We start from the raw sequence: 26634 nt of genomic DNA, 5'->3' as shown, positions 1-26634 counted from the left end.
TGGCATGGTCCTCCAACTGTCCCGCTTGAGATGCTATATGGAAAATATGACCCGTACTCTTTGGGACAGTTTGTCCTAAAAATGGTATTTTTATCCAGGATTTTTGGTCCCTCCATAATGATATATATCTATGGGAAAATTGTCTAGGGAAGTGAATGCACCCCAAGGATTTTGATTTCGAGATAGGAAAAGTGGACGTTATCTTTTCCACAAATGTTCTGATATAGTTTTTAAATATGACAATCGTCATAATATGAATTACTTGACATAATGCAAAATGATGAGTACATTCAATTAAATAAGTAAAAACATTAGCTTTTTTGATGTATCTAGAATGAAGGAAGTTGCTAAAGCACGGATATCTGACGCCAAAACCCAACCACAAAACCAGAATATCCACAACTGAAAGCCAAAAAACAAGCATAGAAAACATAAAGCAATATCAAGCAAATAAACAGTTTTGCAGATAGTGTGCCAACAGATGTCCGTTGCTTCATCTTCTTCGATTGCTACCGTTCCTATCCAGGGCTTCATTCGAATCATCACTTGGATACATGCTCAAGCAGTTCGAACAAAACAGATGGGCAATTCTTCCTCAGAAACTCATAACCCTCAGTTTGCATAAAAGCTGCAACATTATGACAGAAATCATGTTAATAGCATGGATATTACACCAGTCTGGATCTAAAACTACTCTTTTTGGGCTTTCTTTTATAGTTTTGTTGATGTCAACATCTCATTTAAAAAAAAATAGATGGTGAATCCTTCACCAACTGATTCAGCCAAGTAACCTAAACTCATAGCGAAATCAACTGATTCACAGCATTTCCATGACAAACCTAGTTGTGAGACCTCGCGCCAGACTGTTCAACGAGCACAAAATCAAACTCAAAGAAAACGAGTCAGGAGTCTAGTTACCTTAAGACTTGCTGATATCCCCTATAAATTTGAAACAAGCGGTTTTAAGCTGAACACAGTGGTGTTGATCCGCTAGGGATAAAATTGTTGCAACAGTGTTTATGCTGAGCTCCTTACAGAGCTAAACACAACAAAGCAGCCTTAGCCTCTCTATGTCATAGCGGTCAGCTGCTACTAGCAGATGTGTAATTAAAGACGAAGCACAATTTGACTCTTCAGCCACGGGCTCTTGCATATCAGGAAGTGAATCCCAGTATATGAAGTGCAGTAAAGCCTGCAAAATAAACCAAAAAAAAAAGAAAAAAGAACATATATCACTACAGTTTTGAATACTCCAAGATTTATATATCTACACGTCAGAATATCTGCCATATTTGTGGCTGCCTGTGTAGTAAAAGCATAAAAAATATGATTCCAAAAGGACAATAGACAAACCTTGAAAACTGAAGCTTGCATGTCTTCGACCTGTATATTACTTGTATTATGATCTTTCATTGGTCCAAAAAACTGAGCATGAAATACAGGTGAACGTGCAGCAAGTATCAATTTGTGCGCAGCGAATGTCTGTCCCTCAACCACAAAGCTTACATCTGCACCTTTTCCGCTCTCTATGAGTTGTCCCAAATGTTGACCTATGTTAGAAGGTGGTACTGAAATGGTACACAACTTCGGTTCTGCTGTGTGTGATTGGGGAATGCCAATAATACAGCAAATTGCAAGTGAATCATCTTTTACGTAGTTTGACATTTTTAAAGTAGATTTCATCGAAAAACGAGCATAACCCCTGTATAAACAAGAATGCTCATCATGACTGGTTGTTTACAAAAAAATATGTGAGCTTTTTTCACGTATATTACAAGCAAGTGATTAGCAATTTCCCTGAGACACCAGTAACAAGAACAACTCGCCAACAAACAATAGACACTGTTATTGCCAGAAAAAAAAGAAAAAATGTCAATAAAAAAACAAATTCCAAGAAATATAACAAAAAATTAAAGGGAAATAAATCTCAAATCGATAAGAGACACTATTTATTCATAAATACAAAGAACAGCTTCAAACAAGCATTTAGATGAGATCATGTCCAATGGCCAAAGTAAGGCAGTCAATAAATTGATCCAATTGGTGCTCTCGAAATGTGCCATTCAATTACAAACTCATTAGGAAAACAGTGGGCAGAGTTATCAATAATATAGGAGGGAAGCAAATCTAGTGTTCTGGGCAGAACACTTATATACGTGTTCTGCCCAACGTCAGTGGCCCCCAATAAAAGGCGAGGGGTGGCAATTAAAGAGGGGGAATCCAGTGTACAGCCCCTCTTAAAAGGGCGAACACCTTTTAAGGTGTTCACCATGGAATACAGAACATCAACCCTAGGTTTAATTCTACTCCGAGCATATACACTAAAATAAGATAACTGAAATACAAGAACTAGAAATATGAGCATTTTCAACACCTTTTTTTTGTAAATCCAAACATGCAGATGGGTTGCTAATCGTAAATTTGCTACGAATCAGCTATTGGATTGTTATTTTTGATGAAAAAAATGTGATTTTTGAATGCTCGAATATTTATGAAGATTATAAGCTGTTGATTTTAAAGCCTTAAATAGCAGTCCATGATATTTTATTTTCAAGCATAATAATCAGATGATTCAAGAGCTGGTCCATATAAAATCCATAAAATTACAGTTCGCACAGTAGTTCTCATATTCCACTGTCCCTAGTTTGCATTTTCTCTCGACCACAAGTTTATTAAATAGCTGTCCATGGTTTTATGTGAAACATCTAATTAGGCTGTTTGATCAGCGACAGGCATAGAAGGCATGTTTATCTATGTCTTTTAAATTTCGCTATGCAACGTGTGATATATGAAATGCAGAATGGCAAGGTTATCAAGTACAACATCACATTTTCCATTTTCATAGTACATATCCAGCTTTTAATATTTCCCACAACATATCATGCAATTAGTATTGCATGAGTTAACATGTTGCATGCATAACAAAGAGTAATCAATATAGCAAACTATACTTCATCTATTTCCAACCCCGTATCCTGGATAAAACTTGCGCCAAAACCATGTGACAGGACTCACGTGTAACTTGAGCCAGTATGGGTATTTTTATCTTCTTCTCATTCTTGTCATGTTAAATAGGTATAATTTATTTCACTGAATGATGACACACAACATAGCACCAAATAGGCCTTTTTCTCGGAGATAATACTTTTGTAGGAAACCCAAATAGACATTGTTACTCATGCTTTCTCCTTCATAACCCTATCAATATTAAGATGATATCAAAGCCATTATGGGAGAGACTTAGGTTTGCATTAAATGGAAATTATTAACAAATCAAAAGGGAGAGCATTGTTGAGTTTCACAAAGTTCTTGTGCTCACTCTTATGGAAAATAAGTTGAGTTACTTTGTGGTACTCTCGACCCTGTGTGATACATCCCAGTTTGGATGAAGGGGCAAAACCTGATTTTTGAGAAACCGCTAAAATCACGTGTTTGGCTGACCAAGAATTTAGTTTTTCCAAGATTTTGTCAGAAAAAAAATTTAAAAAGAATCAGTGTGAAGCTGTTTTTCAGCCAGCAAACGACTAAACATCATTGTCATCATATCATCTGAGTTATCCGTCCGTGGGTGGCCCTTAAAATGGAGAAACATTTAAAAAAAGAAACAATCAATATTGGGATTCTCCGGCCATCTACTGGCCAGACAGTGTAGGGAGAGGGCAGCACCCCCCTCCCGGCCCCCGGATAAGCTGGATTAGCTTCGAGCAGATTTTTCACAAAACAGGTTTTCTTTGAAAACATGGTTTGTCAAACCCCAGTATTTTGGCATTCAAACAGTGCCCAGACCCTATTTTGATTTCAAAACTGGGTTTTCAGCGAAAACCAGAGTTAAACACCTGGTTTTGGGTGTCATCCAAACGGTCCCCGAGAGAATAGATTTAGAAACAAGATATCAAGGTATTTGTGCCAACATTTGAGGAGTTCCAAAATTTCAAAGGTTTATACCATCTATTTTAAGAAAAATAAGACACCAAGGAAAGACATGTTCCTCCCCAAATCGTTATTGTGGAACCCATAGGTGGTGAAGGCGGTAGAGGTGGAGGTGGTGACTGTAGCTGAGGAGTCCTTGCAGTTTTCGAAAATGCCCATATCAAAAGCTGCCCACGTCTCTCTACTAGAATTATTTCTCTCCCGTCACCACCTTCCAAACAGACTCTGAAAAAAATCGAATTGGAATTCAGAGTTGAACGTGGAAGTCTTTTAAATGAATCTGGATCCGTTTGCCAAAAAAGATATTCCAGTCCAACCCAAAATCCGATTAAAACAATCGGACCGGATCAATGTCGGTTGAAGTGTATAGTTTGTCGTTTTTGTTTTTAAATAATTAAATATATCAACTATCAGACGTTTAAAACATATGCACCCCCCCCCCCCCCCATATCCATGCAGTTTCCTGTTTTTTTTTCTCATTAAAAAAGTATGACATATCCGGATGCCTCCGTCTCAAGTTCCCATGTTTTGAAATTTATTAATGTTGGAAACCGATCATGGCCTTTATTTTCCACCACAATTCTCAAGAACTCGTTTGGAAAAAGGGACAAGTCCCATGCAGCACAGATGTACCTGCTTACGAGAATCGGATCTGAAACTTTCTACCAAAACTAATTAAATGGATTCAGGTGGATCGGACACCTGACCCGACTGGGAAGAAAAGAAACACTTGAAGTCTCTCATTGGTCAAAATTTGGTTGACATGAATTGAATAGTCAATAGTGCAATTGATTCATTGATCAAAATTTGGCTGACATATTATTTTACCGGGTATAGTTGGTGTCTGGTTCATGTAAATCAATTGAACCCGGATCCATACCTGCTATAATCATCACAAGTAGACAATGGCTCGTCCATAATCATATGGCTAGGCTTTGAATAAACGTGGTTGGAATTTAAACTTTGATCGTAACAAAAAATTGAGATTAATCGAAAAATAAATTTAGGTGTATACAAAATTTTAAAACGAGAAATTATTGCACGTGTTTTTCTGGTGAATTTTGAATAATTTTATTAATCTCACGTTTTTTTAGTCAAAATCACCAGCAGCAGTAATTAAACTAATACTTAAAACATATAAGGCGAAATTGAAAAAGAAAAAACCTAGCTATATACCATATTATGGGCTTTACTTGAAAACTCTCAATCAAAGTAATTAAGTTCCACTTCCCAAGGCTTCGAATTTTGAACGTTTTTTCTTTTCTTAATGAGTTACTACTTTCCAAAGTCTGTTTTATGGAAAACCACCTCTGGCTTAATGAAGCAAGGAATTTATTTAGTACCAAATCATATTAAAACAACAATTAATTAGCTTGAAATGATGCACATTACTTAATGCAGATTAATTAACCCTGATTTCTAAAAAATTTATTTCCATATTGAACACACCAATTTTCTGCTACATAACAAGTAGAAAGCTATATTTTCAGCATATCACGATTTTATCGTTAATGCTTTCAAGAGCTATTATTATCCTAAAATAAAAAAGAGCGGAAGATTGTGGCATTTTTTATAACATATCACAATTTAAAGAAAAAAACACATCCTTTAAATTTTTAATATTTTCATTGCACATTTTTATTTTGAAAACTGTTGTTTAACTAATATTTATGTTGGCCATAACCCAATTGACCATTAGAGAAGGATTTTGTGGGCCTCATGACTTGCCAAAATCCTAGATTTTCATAGACTAATTTTTTTAAACTATGGATATACTTGGATAAGCCTTTCATAAGACATAACTTATCCCACTTGTAATGCCCTAAGATTTTTAACTTGTAGAATACGTGAAAATTAAAAACTTTTTTTTATTAAGATCATTAGCTAAAACATTTTTAACTTTGGTTCAAAACCTCAAGCGGGTTACATTTCACACAGTAACAATTATACTGAATTTAGTGTGGATAACCTTTTACATTCAAAATATTGCAACCTAATAAACGATAACGTGTTTAATAATATGTATCCACAATTCAATGCTCAAGAAAAAAATGATTGGCTCTCAACGTCACCTCAACATCTTACATTTATTATGCAGTTATACATCACTTGAAATATCATAAAAATGATCACTCATGAAAGCCTAGTAGGTCTACACCAGAACACGTAGTGAGTGCACAAATAACATATTAATGATAATATACGCTATTTAATCAAATATTCATGATATACATCAATCATGATACACATATGTGGTATATTTCAATCAAAAAAATATAATATATTCCTTTGCAAAGTGACTAAGCAGGTGTGATGTGTCATTCACTAACATGTTTAATCATAATCTTATATCAGGATCCATAATTTATAAGGACATGAAACATAAAATAGTATATCATAATCAACATGAGTAATCACAAATATACATCCTTAGTCTGGTATATCAGAATTTACTTTTAGTATTCATCCTCAGAGATTCACAAGTTCAACTTCGGATCACTTGATCTTGAAAATGTACACCCTCATGAAGAGTTTTCGCCCTAGTTGGATTACCTGGTCTTAAACAATGCATTTTCTCACAGGGATTTATCATCCTAACGAGTTTCTTTGTCTTGGACAATGCACTTCTTCACAAAGATTTACTGACCTAGTCGGATCACCTGATCTTGGTTATGCATACCCTCAAAGAGATTCTCTTTGGAATAGTTTATCAATGATTCTATTGTTATACATGCATAGACATAGTTAACTGCTCATAAGATCAACGGTCACCAATTTGAGCACAAGAATGTATACATTCAATTCACCAAACATAAGATTATCGACCACCACTTTAGAACATTAACACATATCAATTCGGATAATCATACACAAGGTCACACACCACCTGTAACGCCCCAACAATTTAGACAGAAAATAAATTTTGATTTTTTTTTTAAATAGCGGAAGTGACCAGTCCAATAGTCGGGCAAATTACAGGGTAAAATAAAGAGTACTAAAGAACTTTTCATTCAATAAAGAAAGTAATTTGTTCATTTATTACAACTCATAAATGCAACAGGAATTAGACTAATCAGAGTTCTAAACACGATCACTGAAGAATGAGATTCCATGGCTACTTCCGCAGTGACACCCGTGATTGCTCCACTTACTCGCTACCTGAAAAATATTAATGCAGAAAGGGTCAGACTCCCCTGTCTGCGTAAGAAGCATTATATCCATATGTTATGCACAGTGTCCTGTATACAAATATGTGCAACATTTGCAGTTATTAAATTCATAAAATATCATGCATCATAACTTGCTAAAAAAAAATTTTTTATTGAGACAAGCATGCTTTCTACTTTACTATGAAACAAGGAAAAAGTATCAGATACATGATCATTCTTATAGTCATTACTTGTTTCTACCATTTCTAAGATCTAATACAAGGATTACAATATTTACTCATAAACCACTACGAGAATAAAGTAAAACTTTTATATTTATCTTTCACTTACCCTGTGGGTACACACAAGCATTGCAGAAGACTTGGATCTACCACCTAGGACGCATTGGTAGTCCTGGCCCCCTAACTCCATGGACTGGGGACCGGATGAGACGCATAGCTATCACAAAGACAAGAATGTCCACGAAGTGTGTACTACCTACCCTCTCCAAGGTAAACCCTGGGTCCGGTAACATACATTCTCTTTCAAGTGTACCTAGAGCCCTGGGAAACCAGTAACATATATCGTTATCAGGTATACTCAATATCCCGGGAAATCGGTAACATATACCATCTTTCAGGTATACCCAGAATCCCACATTTAGGTTATGTGTGCATATTTTTCATTCTCGTTTATTTTTATGTACAAGTCATTGCACCACACAGGATTTCCAAAATCCCAACCCACACTCGAGGTGATCTCAGTGTATACACATTACTCATCGAATGCCCCATAGGCACTAACCATGATTTCTCAGATCTTTGGCTCAACTATGAGTCGAGTACTTATATTTAAGCATTTTAAAGTTTTATTTCTGAGCTCGAGTGTACGTTCCGTACCTCACTAACCATGTACTCATAAGGCATGTCTCAAGTACAACTTTTCATAAGTGCTCGCATGGCACTACAATGGTCCCGCAAGACCGCAAGCTCGATTTTGAGCTTTCACATGATCATGGCATGAAAAACATCCTTTATTATGCAAATTTTTGAAGAACAACCATAGATCAACCGACACAAGACATGTCATAATATTTATATGCAATCATGATGCACTTATATGCAAATCAATTAGCATCATAAGTGCCCATATGGCACCACAAGGATTTGGCATGCTCAGTTTCAATCTTGTACTATCACGCTCCTGTAGTTTTTCTTAATTGTGCAGTTATAACCAAATATGCATTTAACATGTGGTTCATGCATTGAACATTGACCACAACATTCATATGTCAACCATACACAAAAACCATGTGCAACATGAATACGTGATTGATATATTTGTCACGTTCATCAGCACAAAATATTCTATTCATAAGCACATCATCAAAATTATTGTGCTATCTGAATATGTGCACTACATGGAGTTTTGCCATAAACAATGTATGTTCTCACCCATGAGTTTCAAACTACTCTGAGTGTGTGAATAATAGTGAATCTCAGACGTAACACATATTTCATTTGTAAAGGAATTAACAAGCACTTTGGTCATTCTCTATATTTTATAAACTCAGTAATGAGATAAACATTTATTTCGGGAATAATTATTAAAATGTATTTGTGTATACTATGATAGCCAAAACCATCCAAACTCCTATCTTTCTTTAGATTGACAAATAGAACAAGAATACATATATAATTGAGGTTTTGTGAACTCAAGCATTTATCATTTATAAGGCCGTACTGAACCTTTTGTCTCTTAAAATATTTTATCATATATATATATATATATATATTCTATTTAGACTGAGGTCTGGTTGTGACAAGTCATTGCTATGTTGCCAATCCACTCCAGCTACAACTGGGCATAGACAGACTTCTAACAGCCTTACAGCTGCGCCAATAAAGACCACACCAGGCCGCGGTTGGGGTCAATGTAACTCATCCAATTGGGCCCAGCAGAATGCAAAATATTCAATTGTACACCGTGGCTGTCAGCTTGCATCTAGTAGAAATGAGGTGTATTTCACTTGTAAACAAAGTAATAACTTGGGAAAGTTATAAGCCTTGATTTTGGGAACAAATGATAAAATATGCAACCTTTGCAAAAGAGTGTCTATGTGCATTATTTTCATAAAATGATGATCAAACCATCAAATTTCTCTCTTTCTTAGGACTATTGAATGGAACAAGAATAGGTATATAATTGGGCCTTTGCAATTTCAAGTATCCATCGTGCAACCGTCCAATTTTTTTTTCAAAAATGTTTTATCATATAGAACACACACACACACACATATATATATATATATATATATATATATATATATATATATATATATATATATATATATATATATATATATATATATTGATTTAACCACTGCCGACAATGAGCGGGGCACCATTGTCACCAACCACCATTTCCTTCCCAGTTAGGAATCAGTGCCTAACCGAAGATGCAAACTGTGTCACACGTATGTTTTTTTGTGTGTGTGTGTGTGTGTTATTGCTAGGCTACGTGTATGTGAGTTCACGTTTGAATCACCCGCACGACAGCCCCTGCTAATGCCTTGACCAATGTATTAAATCACAGAGCAACAACATCATAAAAGATAACACATGGTTTGTAGGCTGCTTGTGGTGTCATACTGGAGGTGTTATAAAAAAAAAAGACACTAATTTGATCCAGATTACTAATATTATAAACCCCTAAACCTGTATGTAACTAATTTAATCTTTGCATAAACCATGGAAATATAACTTGTTAACATGCCATTTTACTATATCTATGACAGCAACGTTTAAAGACTTACACCTGAGCAATTTGCCGGACTCATAATGAACAACAAGAGTAAAAACGAAGGTACTCTGACAGTCCCAGGTCACGTGCACACTTGAAGTCACAATACGTGGATCGACCACAACGAGGATTCGGCCTGATTATACCGCCCTCAACGTCAAACCCGCAGGCTATGGGGTTGATGTTGAAAGTTGTTCATCACTTTAGGGCTGCAACTCGTGAGGGAGTGCAGGCTATCTATGTGATCCAATGCCCATTTACGGTAGTTAAAAAATTCTTTTTTGGTGGGTTCCAAATTATCCACACAAACAAGGTTTTTACCAATACCATCAACGGCCATGATTAAGGCTTGTGACTACCTTAGTAGGCATGTTTCTCCCGCTTGTGTTTGGAAGGGGGATGCAACATACTCATACAACAGGGCATTGAACACTCACATATAAAAATAATACCCCTTACCTTATTCGGAAGATTGAGCCGGTGGAGATGGCGTCACTTATTCTCGGTTGGAACTTCCCGTAAGGCAAGGAAGAGAGCTCCCCACGTCAACAATGGTGGCTTAGGGAAGAGAGAGAGTCCAAATCGTGTTTCATGATTTTGCTAAGGAGGCTTCCTCCCCTATTTTAACTCCACTTAGTTAGGTCTTTAAAAAATTTTGAAAGAGAAAAAAGTGGAAATCGTCCCACCCATCACACGATTTCCCTTTTCTAAACTCAAACTCAAATTTCCTATGTTGCCCTTCTCTCTACATAAGCATTTGATTTCTTAACCATTTTTTTTTCTTTTGTGGTACCCTTCCATCCCCTTTTGGTGAGATTTTTCTATTTTTTTGGTAAAGTGAGAGGAGTAGCAACTCCTCTCATGTTTTTTGTGGAAGGAGGGCTAAAAGATAGGGATTCTTTTAGCCTCCACGTTTTTTACTTTTTTCAAAAAGATAAAAATGCATGTGGTTTGTGGAAAAAGGCCTAGTGCACAGGGAGTTTCAAACCATAGTCTACTCTCAAAGGGGCAAAACTCCACCACTACGCTATATTCTATTTCGTTGCAAATAAATCAAAATTTATTATACTTAACCCTGTCTAGGTCTATTTTCGGTTTCTATGTAAAAAGAGAAAAGTTTTCCTTCATGCCCCATGTGTGCGCATAGTGGGTTTTGAACTATGACAAACCTCAAGAGGTAAGAAGTCTCACCACTACACCACACTTTACTTTGTTACTTGTTTTGGCAAAATTAATTTATATAAGTCTTTGCTGACATTTTTCTTCTTTGACGGGCTTCCACGTTTCCAAGTGGATCCTCCCGACTCCTCTTACACACCTACGAAATTTCATTAATCGTTTTTTGGGTCTTGAATAAGGTTCCACAAGATATTTGGATCTATCAAGATCCAATTGCAATCGGGTTGAGATTCGAATCTCAAATTCAAGTTGGGTCTAAAATATACTTTAGATCTTCTGAACTCTCTAACTAGATTTTTGGATCTTGATTGAGATTCGATCGTATTTAGATCCATTGAGATCCAATTGAATTCAAATTGGATTTTTGATTCATCAAGGATCTGAATCTACTCGCCCTAACTGAATCCAATTACCAGATTCATTTGATCTTATTCGGATTCAAGATCCATTTGGATCAAATCCATATCATACTATCGTATTCATTTTAAAGAATTTTAACATTTATTTTGATAATTACCAAAATTTTGCAGGTTTTACACCACCTGTCCAAGCTCGATTAATTAACCAATTTCATATAAAAAAACTGGCATACATCTCATTTCTATCATATGTAATTCAATCATTTCATGTATAAATCATCACATGCATCACATTAGATATCATATCATTTATCAGTGTATCATACATCACATTTTCATAATATTTATATGTGCATAAATTGAACCTCAAAGCATACACACAAAAAACCAAAGCATGCATATTTGATACATCGAATCAATTATATTTCATAACATGCATATATAATTTTGAACATGCGTATTTAATTTCAAACATACGTATTTCACAATACGAAGCAGATAATTCTTAACACATGCACATATTTACCTATATTCATAAAATCATGCATGAAAAAATATATATACATGTTTTATTCATAAATTAATGTAGGCAAATATCAATTTTACTTCATTAGAATAGTACCAATATTAAAATTAGTGCAAATTTACCCTACCTCAAAATGCATGAACCTTTGCAATGAGTAAAAAGTCTCAAAATTATTTGCAAAGATTTTTTTTTTGAAGTTTACGGTGAAAAATGTGTTTGCACAAGTAAGGATATGCAAGTGCCTTAGTTTTCATGCTACTAGCACAAAAATGAGTACACATATGGATGTCGTATTGTAAATCATGCCCAACCTGATTTGGCAGGGCAAGCGATGCAGTGCATAGTGCCCAAGGCAATGCACAATTTTTGAGGCGGTAGCAATCGCGAGGCCCACCCAATCCAGTGGTGGTAGCTCGCAGGCCACCCCTGTTTTCCCTTTTTCTTTTTTTCTTTTTTTTTTCTTTCTTTTCCTCCTTCCTTTCGTTTTTTTTTTCTCGGCAAAGAAGCTGAGAGAAAGAAAAGTTGAGTTGACCCCTCACTCAAGAGCAAGGGAGCATAGGGAGGAGAAGAGCCGGGCGACTCTTCCTATATTGCAAAAAATAACAGAGAGGCAAAGGGAGGTGTTAGGTGGCCCTCCGATCTACCAAAACAATAGGATGGGTGGAAGAGCAAGGTGACAGCCTCTGCTCCTTGCGGAGTGACAGCCTACTAGACTGCCTCTACCATTCGGTAGGGGGCAAAGAAGTAGAAGGAGCAAAGAGGGGCGGAGTAGGCCTGCCCTCTCTCTCTCTCTCTGGCAAGGTTTAGAGAAGAGGAGGAACTAGAGGCTGAGGAATAAACGATGGTCCATGGCCGGCCCTAGTGGTCCGGCAGACCCAAGGAGAGCGACAGTCTTTCGACCGCCCACCTGAATAGCATAGGAAGAGGGAGGTGGTTGGGCATTGGTGGTGGCCACGACTCTCACGTAAAGAGGGAGAGACACTGGTTAGTTGTCGACAGTGTTCGTCTGACCATTGCCTAGGCGTTAACGGCATCGTTGATGGAGGGTGGTGCTATGGGTCATTGCAGATGGAAGTGGGAGGCACAGGGTGGTGCCCAGTTGAGTGCAGCGGATGAGGAGGAGGGCGTTGTGCCCTCACTCGTCCAGCAAAACAGAGGAGAGGTAACGTTTTAAATAAAAAAAATGTAGGGGTGAAGGGTCTAAATAGACGCGATATATATATATATATATATATATATATATATATATATATATATATATATATATATATATATATATATATAAAGAGAGAGAGAGAGAGAGAGAGGGCCGTCAAGGGGCCAACGGGTATCCCTTAATTTATAGCGTTCGGCAGGGGATGTGAGGAGTGTGCGGCGGACGACTGAGGTGACTTTTGGGGTTGGGTTGGATCCATTTGGATCCAACCCCAATCGATATGGTTGGATGGGGTTTGGGGTCTTGGTTTGGATTCCATGGGATCCAATGTACATGGGTTGAGTATGGTGGAGTTGTGGGTTGGATCCAACTCATTTGGGTTAGGGGGTGATTTCGGTTTGAATTTGGTGAGTCTCACTTGGGTCTCATTGAAACCAATTCCAATTCACTTTAATATATATATTAGTAATGATGTAACACCTACTCCCTTTTATTAGCCGTTGGATAAAAAATATGGTTATGTCGCCCTTTAAATATGCATTCAGCTTACTTAATTGCTTGCCCATAAAATTCTCATTAAAAGAGAAACTGAGCATTTAATATTAGGTTTACTTTCTTAAATGGCTCTCTCTCTCTCTTCACACATGCATGCATGGATATCTCTCCTCTCTCTTCACATGCATATGTGGATCTCTCCCGTCACCTATCTCTGACACATGATATGGATGATGGCATGTGTGAGAGAGAGAATAGGACCAATAGTGTTTTGCAGGTGAAGATGAGAGAGTGCAAAAGGTAAGATGACCAGTTGGGTTGCCTTCTGAAGGCCTTGAGGAGCCTTATTCCTTTGGCAACCAGATGGGGATGGATGAGCTTTTCTGTGAAATATGGAGTTATGTAGCATCCCTCCGAGTGCAAGTGAACATTCTTGGGTGGCTGGTTAGTGCTCTATTATGATTCATCCGTCCAACATGTGGTTCCATCAACTGGGCTCATGTGTTCTACCGATTGGTGCTGGAAACACAACTGTTGTGCTGAAACCAAATTGGTATGACTGTCAATCAATGTAAAGGAAAAAAAACCATTTTAAAGTGTTCATAAAATTGTGTCGAAAAAAAAGTGTTCACAAAATTGGGGTTTTCTATCTTTTTTTAGAGTTTGTTTCTTTTCTACGCACCTCTTAGTGATATTTTTTTTGTTGTTGCGTGCATGTGCCAAACTGGGTACACCCTACACCAGTTCACTTGGACCAACAAATTTGAAAAAAATAAAAATAGCTTTACACGTTATATGGCATTGTGTAAAGGAACGTTGTCAAACAAGCCATGGTTAAAATGGAACAAAATGAACTATTTGTTGCTTTGAATTCTACCTCATGTAGTGCGCGTTATGTTCCTCCAAACCAAAGACTAGTCGTTTCATCCAAGCATCATCCTTCTACATGTTGATGAGCATATATGATCACATGATCTGCCAATTGATCATCCTTCTACAATGATCTAGTAATATTTCATATCAAGTATGGTTTTATGACCTTGTACAGTAAAAAATTAATAAAACCTCGGTGACACTCTGCTCTAGCTAAGAAAGTGACACCAAAACAGGTATTGGTTCTCAACTAAGTCTTGGAAAGACATAAGAACAGATGGGCGAAATTTTAAGATCGACAAGAGAGAGAGAGTTTAGAAAACTAAGAGGGAGACTTTACAAAAGAAAGAGTTTTTTTAGAAGACCAAAAGGTAGTTGGACTTGTGTGTGAGATAGAGGCGACGAGAGAGCAAGAGATCCATGCATGCATGTGTGAAGAGAGAGAGAGAGAGTAAACCCAATATTAAATGCTCAGTTTTCCTTTTAATGGGAATTTGCTGAGCATAGCGTGCAACTACCATTTAAGTAAGTTGCATGCATATTTAAAATGCAACGCAACCATATTTACGCATGCATCACAGCTGTTGGAACACAAAAGATCCAACGGCTAATAAAAGGGAGTAGGTGCTTCAGGAGCACCGTATCATTGCCTATATATATATATAAGCTAGTGAGATTCATTTGGCTCCTGAATGGATCCAAATCTTATTCACTTAGGAGAGATTCAATTGGGTCTTTGGTGGATTCAAACAAATATTTTATTCTAATGAGATCTATTTGGGTCTCAAATGGATCCAAAACCCTTAATGAGTTACATTTGGGTATCCAAGTGGATCCAAAATTCTCATGTTACTTAGTATGATCCATTTGGTCTTCAAATAGACCCAAATTACCTCTAGGTTTGGTTTAAACCCTGATATTACTAATCTCTACTTGAATCTATTTAGGTTAACCCAATTCATTCGGATAGTTCAAATTTATGTTGGTGTTGGTTGATCTTCATAAATCTCTACTAAGATCCAGATCTAAATACCTCATTTGAAATCTCATAAATTCTAAATTTAATTTTCAGATAATTTTCATAAACTAAACTATCAAATACTTCTAAATAAATGTCATAATATTATCGATAATTACTTAATAATTAACTCGATCGATAATCGTTAATTAATTCCAACAAATGCTAGAAAAATCCCTTTTATTTATTTTGAATCCCAAAAAAATTGCGGGTATTACACCACTAGCCTTTCAAAAACCTCATTTCTTATTCATTAAAAAATCTATTACTCAATCATCGCCTACCACTTTAAACCATCAAAATTAGGCCACTGCACAACAGTTTGATCGAGATATCTGGATTAAAAATATACCAATTAGGATCTAAAATTCAATAAAAAACTATGAATAGGGATCATTTTCTTACTTTTCAGCATTAGTGTCTAGAGTTTGGAGCCTAGCTATAAGAGTATTGTTGTGAGAGATCATCCAAGCCTTACACCTCACCCTGATGAGCTTTCTAGCCACCCTCCTAGATCTAGATCCACTGTCCCACCGAGTTCACTGTACCATACCCAAACCATTTAAGCCTCAGTCTTGCTGAAGCTATGCCGGAGTCACATCACGCTCACCAAGTTGTCTAGAAGGGCTGCCTAAGCTGGTGGTGAGCATCATTTTCTTTTATTTTTATTTATTTTATTTTATTTGTCTTAGATTAGCTTTGTCTAGCATGATACATACTTGTTTTGTTTTTTCTCATTTTTTTTTAGCCTTGGTGGTGTCCTAGGCTCGCTTTCTATTTTCAGGAGATCGCGAGAGGTACACGCATCTTCAATACGTGAAGATCTAATCTGATAAGCTACAATCATGTTCGAGATGATCCCTCACCACTTGGAAAGGCGATTAACTTGCAGGCTGAGTATTCATGTTTTCCAAAAATCTATTTTCAAAACTCTGTTTATATTTTCGAAACCTTTTTGGTGGAATTTCTTGCATATCCACAGGCAGAAGCTCCTACTACATTCCCTGCTTGCATCCTTAGTTACTTTTTGGGACACTTCGTCCTAAAAATGGTATAAATATGGCAATAAATAGTCGGACCACTTAGAGGTCCAACTATTTATTCAGGATTTTTTCGTCACTCAAATGGTGTCATACATCTATGGAAAATTTGTCTAGGAAAGTGAATGCACCCTAAGGATTTTGGTTTCGTTAAGGATTTTGATTTCCACGTTATCGTTTCCGCAAATGTTCTGCCACAGTTTTTAAAAATGACTCGTAATAACATGGATGACTTGACAGAATGCAAAATGATGAGTACATTCAATTAAATAAGTAAAAACATTAGCTTTTTGATGATGTACCTAGAATGAAAGGAGTTGATAAAAAACTCGGATATCTGACGCCAAAACCCAACCACAAAACCAGAATATCCTCAACTGAAAAACAAACAAAAAAAGCATAGAAAAAATAAAGCAATATCAAGCAAATAAACAGTTTTGCAGACAGTGTGCGTTACTACACCTTCTTCGATTGCTATCGTTCCTATCCAGGGCTTCATTCGAATCCTCACTTAGGTAGCATGCTCAAACAGTTCGATCAAAACAGATGGGCAATTCTTCCTCAGATACTCATAACATTCAGTTTGCATAAACGCTGCAACATTATGACAAACCATGTTAATAGCATGTCCACATCTCATTTAAAAAAAAAAAAAAAATAGATGGTGAATCCTTCACCTACTGATTCAGCGAAGTAACCTAAACTCGCGAAATAAACTGATTCACAACATTTCCATTGCAAACCAATTGTGAGACCTCGCGCCAGACTGTTCAACGAGCACAAAATCAAACTCAGAGAAAATGAGTCAGGAGTCTAGTTACCTCTCAGACTTGCTGATATCTTAATAAATTTGAAACAAGCTGTTTTAAGCTGAACACAGTGGTGCTGCTCCGCTAGGGATAAAGTTGTGGCAACCGTGTTCATGCTGAGCTCCTCACAGAGCTTAGCTCCACAAAGCAGCCTTAGCCTCTCTATGTCATAGCGGTCAGCAGCCACAAGCAGATGTGTAAATAAAGGCGAAGCACAATTTGACTCTTCAGCCACAGGCTCTTGCATATCAGGAAGCGAATCCCAGTATATGAAGTGGAGTAAAGCCTGCAAAATAAACCAAAAGGAAAAAAGAAAAAGAACTTATATCACTACAGTTTTGAATACTCCAAGATTTATATATCTACACGTCATACTTAATAAAGGTACTACATATCAACCTCTTCAAATGTAAACATGAATACGATTTCTTAAATTATCTCATGACAATTTCCGAAAGGGTTGCAAGCCCTTCTCTACAGAGAAGAATTACCATTCTAGCCAATCAAAGAGAAGAACTTGAACAGCTTTTCATGAATAACTCAATCCAATACCCAGTTATATGTAGATGATATTGTCATCTCTTGATATATATCTCGATGACGTGTTTCATTTAAGGTTTTTTTAAATTGGTGGTTTGGCATGGAAAATCCACAAATGTTTTAAAAATATTTTAAAAGCAAACGAATAAAAAATAATATGCTTTAACAATATAGTTTGATGAAAATATAAAGAAAAAAATAGAAAATTTATGAACAACAAATAAACAAGAATTAAGAAAATATATAATTAACAACAAATAAAATAAGATTTTCAAAATAAAGTTTATACTTAAAAGAAAATGCAGCGTATATTACGGCCAATAATTTCCCTTTAATAGTGGCTACCCAGAGTTACTTATAATTATTCAGCTATTTTCAGAATATTTGCCATATTTGTGGCTGCCTGTCTAGTAAAAGCAAAAAAAATATGATTCCAAAAGGACAATAGACAAACCTTGAAAATTGAAGCTTGCATGTCTTCAACCTGTATATTACTTGTATCATGATCTTTCATTGGTCCAAAAAACTGAGCTTGAAATACAGGTGAATGTGCAGCAAGTATAGACTTGTGCGCAGCAAATGTCTGTCCCTCAACCACAAACCTTACATCTGCACCTTTTCCACTCTCTATGAGTTGTCCCAAATGTTGACCTATGTTAGAAGGTGGTACTGAAATGGTACAAAACTTCGATTCTGCTGTGTGTGATTGGAGAAAGCAAATACTACAGCAAATTGCAAGTGAATCATCTTTTAGGTAGTTTGACATTTCTGAAGTAGATTTCTTCAATAAAAGAGAATAACCCCTGTATTAACAAGCTTCAATAAAAGAGCATAACCCCTGTATTAACAAGAATACTCATCATGATTGGTTGTTTACAAAAAAATACGTGAGTTTTTTTCACGTATATTACAAGCAAGTGATTAGGAATTTCCGAGACACCAGTAACAACAACTTGCCAACAAACAATAGACACTGTTATTACCAGAAAAAAAGAAAAAATGGCAATAAAAAAACAAAATATAAGAAATATAACAAAAAATTAAAGGGAAATAAATCTCAAATCGATAAGAGACACTATTTAGTCATAAATATAAAGACCAGCTTCAAACAAGCATTTAGATGAGATCATGTTCAATGGTCAAAGTAAGGCAGTCAATAAATTGATCCAATTGGTGCTCTCCAAATGTGGCTTGCAATTACAAACTCATTAGGAAAACAGTGGGCACAGTTCTCGATAATATAGGAGGGAAGAAAATCTAGTGTTCTGGGAAGAACACTTATATAAGTGTTCTGCCCAACGTGAGTGGCCCCCAATTAGGAAAACAGTGGGCACAGTTCTCTTTATATCGATTTGTGCGCAGCAAGTGTTCACCCTGGAATACAGAACATCAACCCTAGGTTTACATCTACTCCGAACATATACACTAAAATATGATAACTGAAATACAAGAACTAGAAATATGGGCATTTTCAACACCTTTTTTTTGTAAACCCAACCGTGCAGATGTGTTGGGCATGGTAAATTTGCTAGGAATCAACTATTGGATTGTTATTTTTGATAAAAAAATGTGATTTTTGAATGCTTGAATATTTATGAAGATTATGAGCTATTGATTTTAAAGCCTTAAAAGTCTCGTTCATGCATAATAATCTGATGATTCAAGAGCTGATCATTATAAAGCCAAGTATGTTGATCACATTTTTACAGTTAGATTTAACAGAGAAGAATAAAAAATCCATAAAATTACAGTTCGCACAGTAGTTCTCATATTCCACTGTCCCTAGTTTGCATTGTCTCTCTACCACAAGTTTATTAAATAGCAGTCCATGTTTTTATGTGAAACATCTAATTAGGCTGTTTGATCAGCGACAGGCATAGAAGGAATGCTTATCTATGTCTTTTAAATTTCGCTATGCAACGTGTGATATATGAAATGCAGAATGACAAGGTTATCAAGTACAACATCACATTTTCCATTTTCATAATACATATCTAGCTTTTAATATTTCCCACAACATGTTAACATGTTGCATGCATAACAAAGACTAATCAATGTAGCAAACTATACTTCATCTATTTCAAACCCCGTATCCTGGATAAAACTTGCGCCAAAACCATGTGACAGGACTCACGTGTAAATTGAGCCAGTATGGGTATTTTTATCTTTGTCTCATTCCTGTCATGTGAAATAAGTATAATTTATTTCACTGAATGATAATACACAACATAGCACCAAATAGGCCTTTTTTTAGGAGATTATACTTTTGGAGGAAACCCAAATAGACATTGTTACTCATGCTTTCTCCTTCATAACCCTATCAATATTAAGATGACATCAAAGACACTATTGGAGAGACTTAGGTTTGCATTAAATGGAAATTATTAACAAATCAAAAGGGAGAGCATTGTTGAGTTTCACAAAGTTCTTGTGCTCACTCTTATGGAAAATAAGTTGAGTTACTTTGTGGTACTCTCGACCCTGTGTGATACATCCCAGTTTGGATGAAGGGGCAAAACCTGATTTTTAAGAAACCATGTTTTGACTAAAATCAGGTGGTAGATTCACCAAGAATTTAGTTTTTCCAAGATTTTGTCAGAAGAGAAAAATTAAAAAGAATCAGAGTGAAGCTGTTTTCAGCCAGCCAACGACTAAACATGATTGACATTACATCATCTGAGTTATCTGGCCGCGGGTGGCCCTTAAAATGGACAAACATTTAAAAAAAGAAGCAATCAATTGGGATTCTCCGGCCATCTACTGTCCAGAAAGGGTAGGGAGAGGGCAGCGCCCCCCTCCCGGCCCCCGGATAAACTGGATCTGCTTCGAGTAGATTTTTCACAAAACACGTTTTCTTTGAAAACATGGTTTGTCGACCCCCCGTATTTTGGCATTCAAACAGTGCCCAAACCTTGTTTTGATTTCAAAACTGGGTTTTCAGCGAAAACCAGAGTTAAACGCCTGGTTTTGGGTGTCATCCAAACGGACCCTAGGAGAATAGATTTAGAAAGATTTCAAGAGTTCCGAATTTTCAACGGTTTATACCATCTATTTTCAGAAAAATAAGACACCAAGGAAAGAGATGCTCCTCCCCAAATCGTTATGAATAGTATTCACAACCCCCTACCCCACCCAAACAAAAGAATAAAAAAAAAAATCAAATATAATAGCACTAAAAATTAAACTAATAGGAGATCTTTCATGACATCTATCGTCAAGAAACACATTCAGAATTTGCAGATAAGCAAGAAACCGAAACAGATTAAAGAGCCAATGAGCCATACGACATGTCTCCCCGATATTTGAAGGTGTATTCCCCGAAGCTACTAACGAGCTTGCCGTGGACCATGTGCTCATGTTTCCCGCTCTGATCCATGAGGCTAAATCCGTAGACAGCCTTAACGTTGGTTCCCTCGCTAGCGAGGGCGACGTAGAGATATAAGCCTTCTGAATTATACTGGCGGGATAACCCGAACGGATAGAAGCGGACCTCCCACAAATACCCGCCGACCATGAACGCATCTGAGGCTAAGTAATTGCCTTCGCCCAAGAACTTGCAGAGGGAGTAGTCCTTGATCTTGAAATGGTGGAACCCATGGGCGGTGAGGGCGGTAGCGGTAGAGGTGGAAGTGGAGGTGGAGGTGGAGGTGGAGGTGGTGACTGTAGGTGAGGAGTCCTTGAAGTTTTCGCAAATGACCATATCGAAAGCTGCCCAAGTTAAGAGGTGGGGGCTTATTAATGCTTTGTGGGCACTTGGTTGCCTCTTCTGGTCCTTTAATACAAGTGGTTTCGCCGTTTATAATATTGGACACACCAATTTTCTGCTACATAACAAGCAGAAAGCGATATTTTCAGCATATCACGATTTTATCGTTAATGCTTTCAACAGCGATTATTATCCTAAAAAAAAAAAAAAAGAGGCGTTATTATCCTGAAAGATTGCGACATTTTCCAGAACATATCACAATTTAAAGAAAAAAACACAACCTTTAAATTTTGAATATTTTCATTGCACATTTTTATTTTGATAATTCTTGTTTAACTAATATTTCTGTTGGCCATAACCAAATTGACCATTAGTGAAGGATTTTGTGGGCCCCGTGACTTGCCAAAATCCTAGATTTTCATAGACTATTTTTTTTTTTTTTAAATGGAAGATCTAGCTTTAGATTCTATCTTCTAGATTCTTTGAACCAAGTCATCTTTCTAATTCCCTTAGCCTCTATCTTATTCAAGCCTTCCATAAACTTGGATAAGCCTTTCATAAGCCAAAAACTTATGTCACTTGTCAAGATTTTTAACCTACAGATTTTAACCTACAGAACACGTGAAAATTTAAAAAAAAAAAATTATTAAGATCATTACCGAAAACAGTTTTAACTTTGTTTTAAAACCTCAGATTACATTTTGCATAATAAACAATTATATTGAATTTAATGTGAATAAACATTTGCATTCAAAATATTGCAACCCAATAAATTATAATGTGTTTAATAATATATACTCGATAAAAAAATGATTGGCTCTCAATGCCACCTCAGCATCCCGCATTTATTGTGCAGTTATATATCACTTAAAATATCACAAAAAAGGAACACTCGTTAAAACCTAGCACAGAAATAACATATTCATGATAATATAATCTATGCATCCAAACCCATTTTTTTTTTCTTTTTTTTTCATGACAAATAAGCTGAGAGAGAAGTGAGAGTCGATCCCTGGCTCAAGAGCAAGGGAGCATAGGAAGAGGAAGAGCGACGCAGCTCTTACTGTCCTGCCAAAAATAACAGAGGTGTCGGGAGGCCCTCCTGTCTGCCAAAACAAAAGAAGGAGAGGTGGAAGAGAAACGCGACAGCCTCTGCTCTGCCTCTCCCATTTCATTTTGGAATTCAGAGTTAAACGTGGAAGTCTTTTAAATGAATCTGGATCCGTTTGCCAAAAAGGATATTCCAGTCCAACCCACAATCCGATTAGAACAATCGAACCGGATCAATGTCGGTTAAAAGTGTATATTTTGACGTTTTTGTTTTTAAATAATTAAATGGATTCAGGTTGATCGGACACCTGACCCGATTGGAAAGAAAATAAACACTTGAAGCCTCTCATTGGTCAAAATTTGGTTGACATGAATTAAATAGTCAATAGTCCAATTGATTCATTATCTCTGCCAGTTTGACTTTAGATCAACGATGTTTCAGTTAATGCATTTTAATTAACTCTGATATCTAAAAAGTTTAATTCCATATAGGACACAGCAATTTTCTGCTACATAACAAGTAGAAAGCGATATTTTCAGCATATCACGATTTTATCGTTAATGCTTTCAAGAGCGATTATTATCCTAAAAAAAAAAAAACGCCTGTACATGCATGAGTGTGGCGTGCCCTTTCCTAGCTTTAATTTTAGGGCCATAGATGCATCGGTTACAAGTGGATCCGGCAAACCAACTTTTTTAATAGACCGGGTCCAATATGCCTCCTGTTTGCTGGCCTGCATTCGAGATCCTAGACATCTTCTACTCAATTTTTGCACCATTTGGACGCATCAAGACTTTAAAAAAGGTTTAAATTTACTCATTAATGAGATTAGTGATTTTTTTTTTTTATGATAACAGTCGCCGAAGCGAGGAAAAGCCTGAGTGGAGCTCACGACCACCATTCTTTAAGTGGCCCACTCATGAAAGCTACAGACATACCCGTGCGCCAGTGGGGTTTGATCCGGTTTCTTCAACTCAGCACCCTCACAACTACCCAGCTGGCCATGCGGTGACAAGCATTTTTCTTTGTGATGCTTATACTTCACCATTTTTTGAATAGGCAGTACTTTTTCTTAGAGTTTGCTGCTTGATAATGAAGTCTTGTGAGGCAGCTTTTTTTTTAGCTTGGAGACATGGAACACCCTTCTTGTGTTTGATTTCCCTCTAATTTCCATGGGTGATTTACAAATAGCACCGCCCAATCTGCAGAGTTCTTATCTTGAGCCAAGTTGTGGGAAGTCTCATTCCTTTCAGCTTGTCCTGCAAATCATAGTTTAATAACTAAAATGGCCAGAACCAACTCAATTAAACTGAACCTTGTTAGCAAGTAGTCAAGACATGGTAATTACCCAGAGTCACATCACTTTCACCAAGTTGTCTAGGAGGGCTGCCTAATCTGGTGGTGAGCATCATTTTCTTATATTTTTATTTATTTCATTTTATTTGTCTTAGATTAGCTTTGTCTAGCATGATACATACTTGTTTTGTTTTTCTCATTTTTTTTTTTTTGAGCCTTGGTGGTGTCCTATACCATCAAGGGCTCGTTTTCTATTTTCAGGAGATCGTGAGAGGTGCGCGCATCTTCAATACGTGAAGATCTAATCCGATAAGCTACAATCATGTTCGAGTTGATCCCTCACCACTTGGAAAGGCGATTAACTTGCAGGCTGAGTATTCATGTTTTTCAAAAATCTATTTTCAAAACTCTGTTTTATATTATTCAGACCTTTTTGGTGGAATTTATTGCATATCCACAGACAGAAGCTCTTACTACATTCCCTGCATGCATCCTTAGTTAATGCTGGCTGGAGTCATTAGAATATGAGAACTGGAAATGTGAGAACTAATGTGTGAACCGCAATTTTCAGGAATTTTTTATTTTTTTCACTTGAATGTGACCATAAGGATGGGTCTACATGTTTGGTTTTATAAGAACACACTCTTGAATCATCCGATTTTGATGCATAAATGAGATTTTTTTAAGGCTTTAAAATCAATGGTTCGTAAATATTCTAGCACTCAAAAATCATAATTTTTTCATCGAAAATATAAGATCCAATGGTTGATTCCTAGCAAATTCATCATGCCAAGCATATCCAAGTGGTTGGATTTGCATAAAAAGTGCTGGAAATGCCCATATTTCCAGTTCTCATATTTTGGTTCTCTCATATTCTAGTGATTCTCAGAACATGTATTTTTTAGTTGTGATAAGTGATGTTTCATGGTTGGGGCAGGTAAGGCTAGGTGGTTGTATCCTCAACCGAGAGTTTTACCTCGCCGGGGGTGGGCCTATTAAGTGACCCAGTTCTTGGCAAGGGTTTTCCCACGTCATCAAAAAATAAGTGATATTTTGGAACTGCCACAATATTTCAAGATAATAGTGGCTTTTGAAAGAATTATGATAGATTGGCAACATACAAAAATATTGCCATTATTTGTGACTAGAATGATAAGCGGGCCAGCCCCATCCATATGGCCGGGCTCTAGATAGGCAATATTTATGTCAAATATTATATTATAAAAACAAATAAAATTAATAAATATAAAAATAAACATATAATTAAACTAAAATGGTTTAACCTGATCTTAGCGGTTCTTTATAATCTGCACCGAAAATGAGCCTAACCAAAAAACACATTTTTTGCTTGAACCCATTTTTCTCCAATCTCATTTAATTCACTCACAATAACCGCAACTGATTTATCTTGGACATGATAGGATAATAGTTTCATACTTAATCAAATAGGTCCAATTAGTTAATCGGATCATATTCGTGAAATCCAAATGATATATAGACTTCGATATGATGTTGTTCTGGTTTGTACTTATCTACAATCAAAACCAGGTTTGGTTGTACCTAACAGAAAGCCTGATAAATTCAGGATATGTATCCAATAGTAGCACCTCAAAGTTGGGTCCAAAACTAGACCTACACTTGTCTAGTGCAGATCCAATCGGCCTGTCCACATGACCGGCCCTACATACATGATGCTGAAATTACATGTACTTACCTTCAAATTGTAAATAGAAGCTGCCAAACCAACCGGGACTCTGCTTGTCGTGCAGGAGCAGTTAGTGCACGTCGCCTTGTGTTGGAACGTTGCAAGTTCGAATCCCATTGGTATGGTTGTATAACTGGTACGGGTCTGCCTAACCCCAGCTTTCTATGTTGAGAGAAAAAGAAAAAGAAAACAAATAGAAGCCGCAAAGCTGGCAATTAGATTACTATTTTACCTTTTAATGTTTGAATTATTATTTGCCTTTATTGTAATTAGTCTTATTTTCCTTCCTTCTAAGGCCCTTTCTTCTGCAGCCTTCTCTCCTTTTTTCTTTTTTTTTTCAAAGAACTAGTAATGGGGGTTCTCTGTTATCACCAAAAGAAGCATGGTGATCACCATCGTTGTTACACCAAATTTATCTTTTCCAGTGATCTTGATCTGACCAAGAATTATCAAGACAAGCATCATCATCGACACTATGGAAGCTCTGTTTCTTCTTCCACCACCCACCATATTTACACTGTACAGCCTTCTACAATTGTTTTCGGTTGCTCATGTAAACATCTTCTGCATTTGCAGTTTCCCAATGCTGCGATCTGAATCATGGTAATGGTCACACCAAAGAATGGGAGGCCCATCAGATGCAATTTATCAGAGAAGATTAAACCGCGCTCCAATCTTACCAAATATTTAACCCTTCCTCTTACTAATACTACAGAATGTTCTTGTAAATTTGGTGGATACCAACTTCATAAGCAATGACCAATAAGCTTGTCTGGCAGGAGCAGTTCGTGCACGTCACCTTGTGTTGGGATGTTGCATGTTTGAACCCCAAATGGTATGGCTGTATAACTGGTAGGGGTCTGCCTAACCCAGCTTTCTCTATTGAAAAGAAAAAACTTCATAAGCAATGATTTCAAAGCCCGAGGTTAATTGTACCCTAATTTTACATATGGCAGAGTTTGGTGAAGATGATGCCCAAAAAGTTGATGGATAAATCCCC

The 26634-nt window shown here is 36.7% G+C and overlaps 1 protein-coding gene and 1 pseudogene across 1 annotated transcript; both read right to left on the bottom strand.

The window, feature by feature from the left end:
- Positions 1–347: 347 nt before the first annotated feature.
- On the bottom strand, positions 348–4848 carry LOC149831246 (BTB/POZ and MATH domain-containing protein 1-like; annotated as a pseudogene).
- A 2109-nt stretch (positions 4849–6957) lies between these two features.
- Positions 6958–21576, bottom strand: LOC149831245 (BTB/POZ and MATH domain-containing protein 1-like). The gene is made up of 5 exons (XM_090012964.1): positions 21161–21576; positions 18331–18679; positions 17349–17622; positions 16990–17121; positions 6958–7089 (listed from the first exon to the last, which is right to left on the bottom strand). Exons 1-4 carry the CDS (start codon positions 21574–21576, stop codon positions 17039–17041), a joined length of 1122 nt encoding a protein of 373 aa, XP_089869090.1. The 3' UTR covers positions 6958–7089; positions 16990–17038.
- Positions 21577–26634: the final 5058 nt, after the last annotated feature.

Source organism: Nuphar pumila, chromosome 7 (genome assembly GCF_984573655.1).
Source record: "Nuphar pumila chromosome 7, dmNupPumi1.hap1.1, whole genome shotgun sequence".
Taxonomy (NCBI): Eukaryota; Viridiplantae; Streptophyta; class Magnoliopsida; order Nymphaeales; family Nymphaeaceae; genus Nuphar; species Nuphar pumila.
Note: the sequence above shows the minus strand (reverse complement) of the source record. Positions and strands in the feature narration are given on the sequence as shown.

Coding starts and splice junctions, on each gene's coding strand:
- LOC149831245 (XM_090012964.1), bottom strand. CDS start 21,576: ATGGTCATTTGCGAAAACTTCAAGGACTCCTCACCTACAGTCACCACC. Junction 18,680..21,160: donor AAATATCGGGGAGACATGTC/GTATGGCTCATT, acceptor TTGTTAATACAG/GGGTTATTCTCTTTTATTGA. Junction 17,623..18,330: donor TGCAAGCTTCAATTTTCAAG/GTTTGTCTATTG, acceptor TTTATTTTGCAG/GCTTTACTCCACTTCATATA.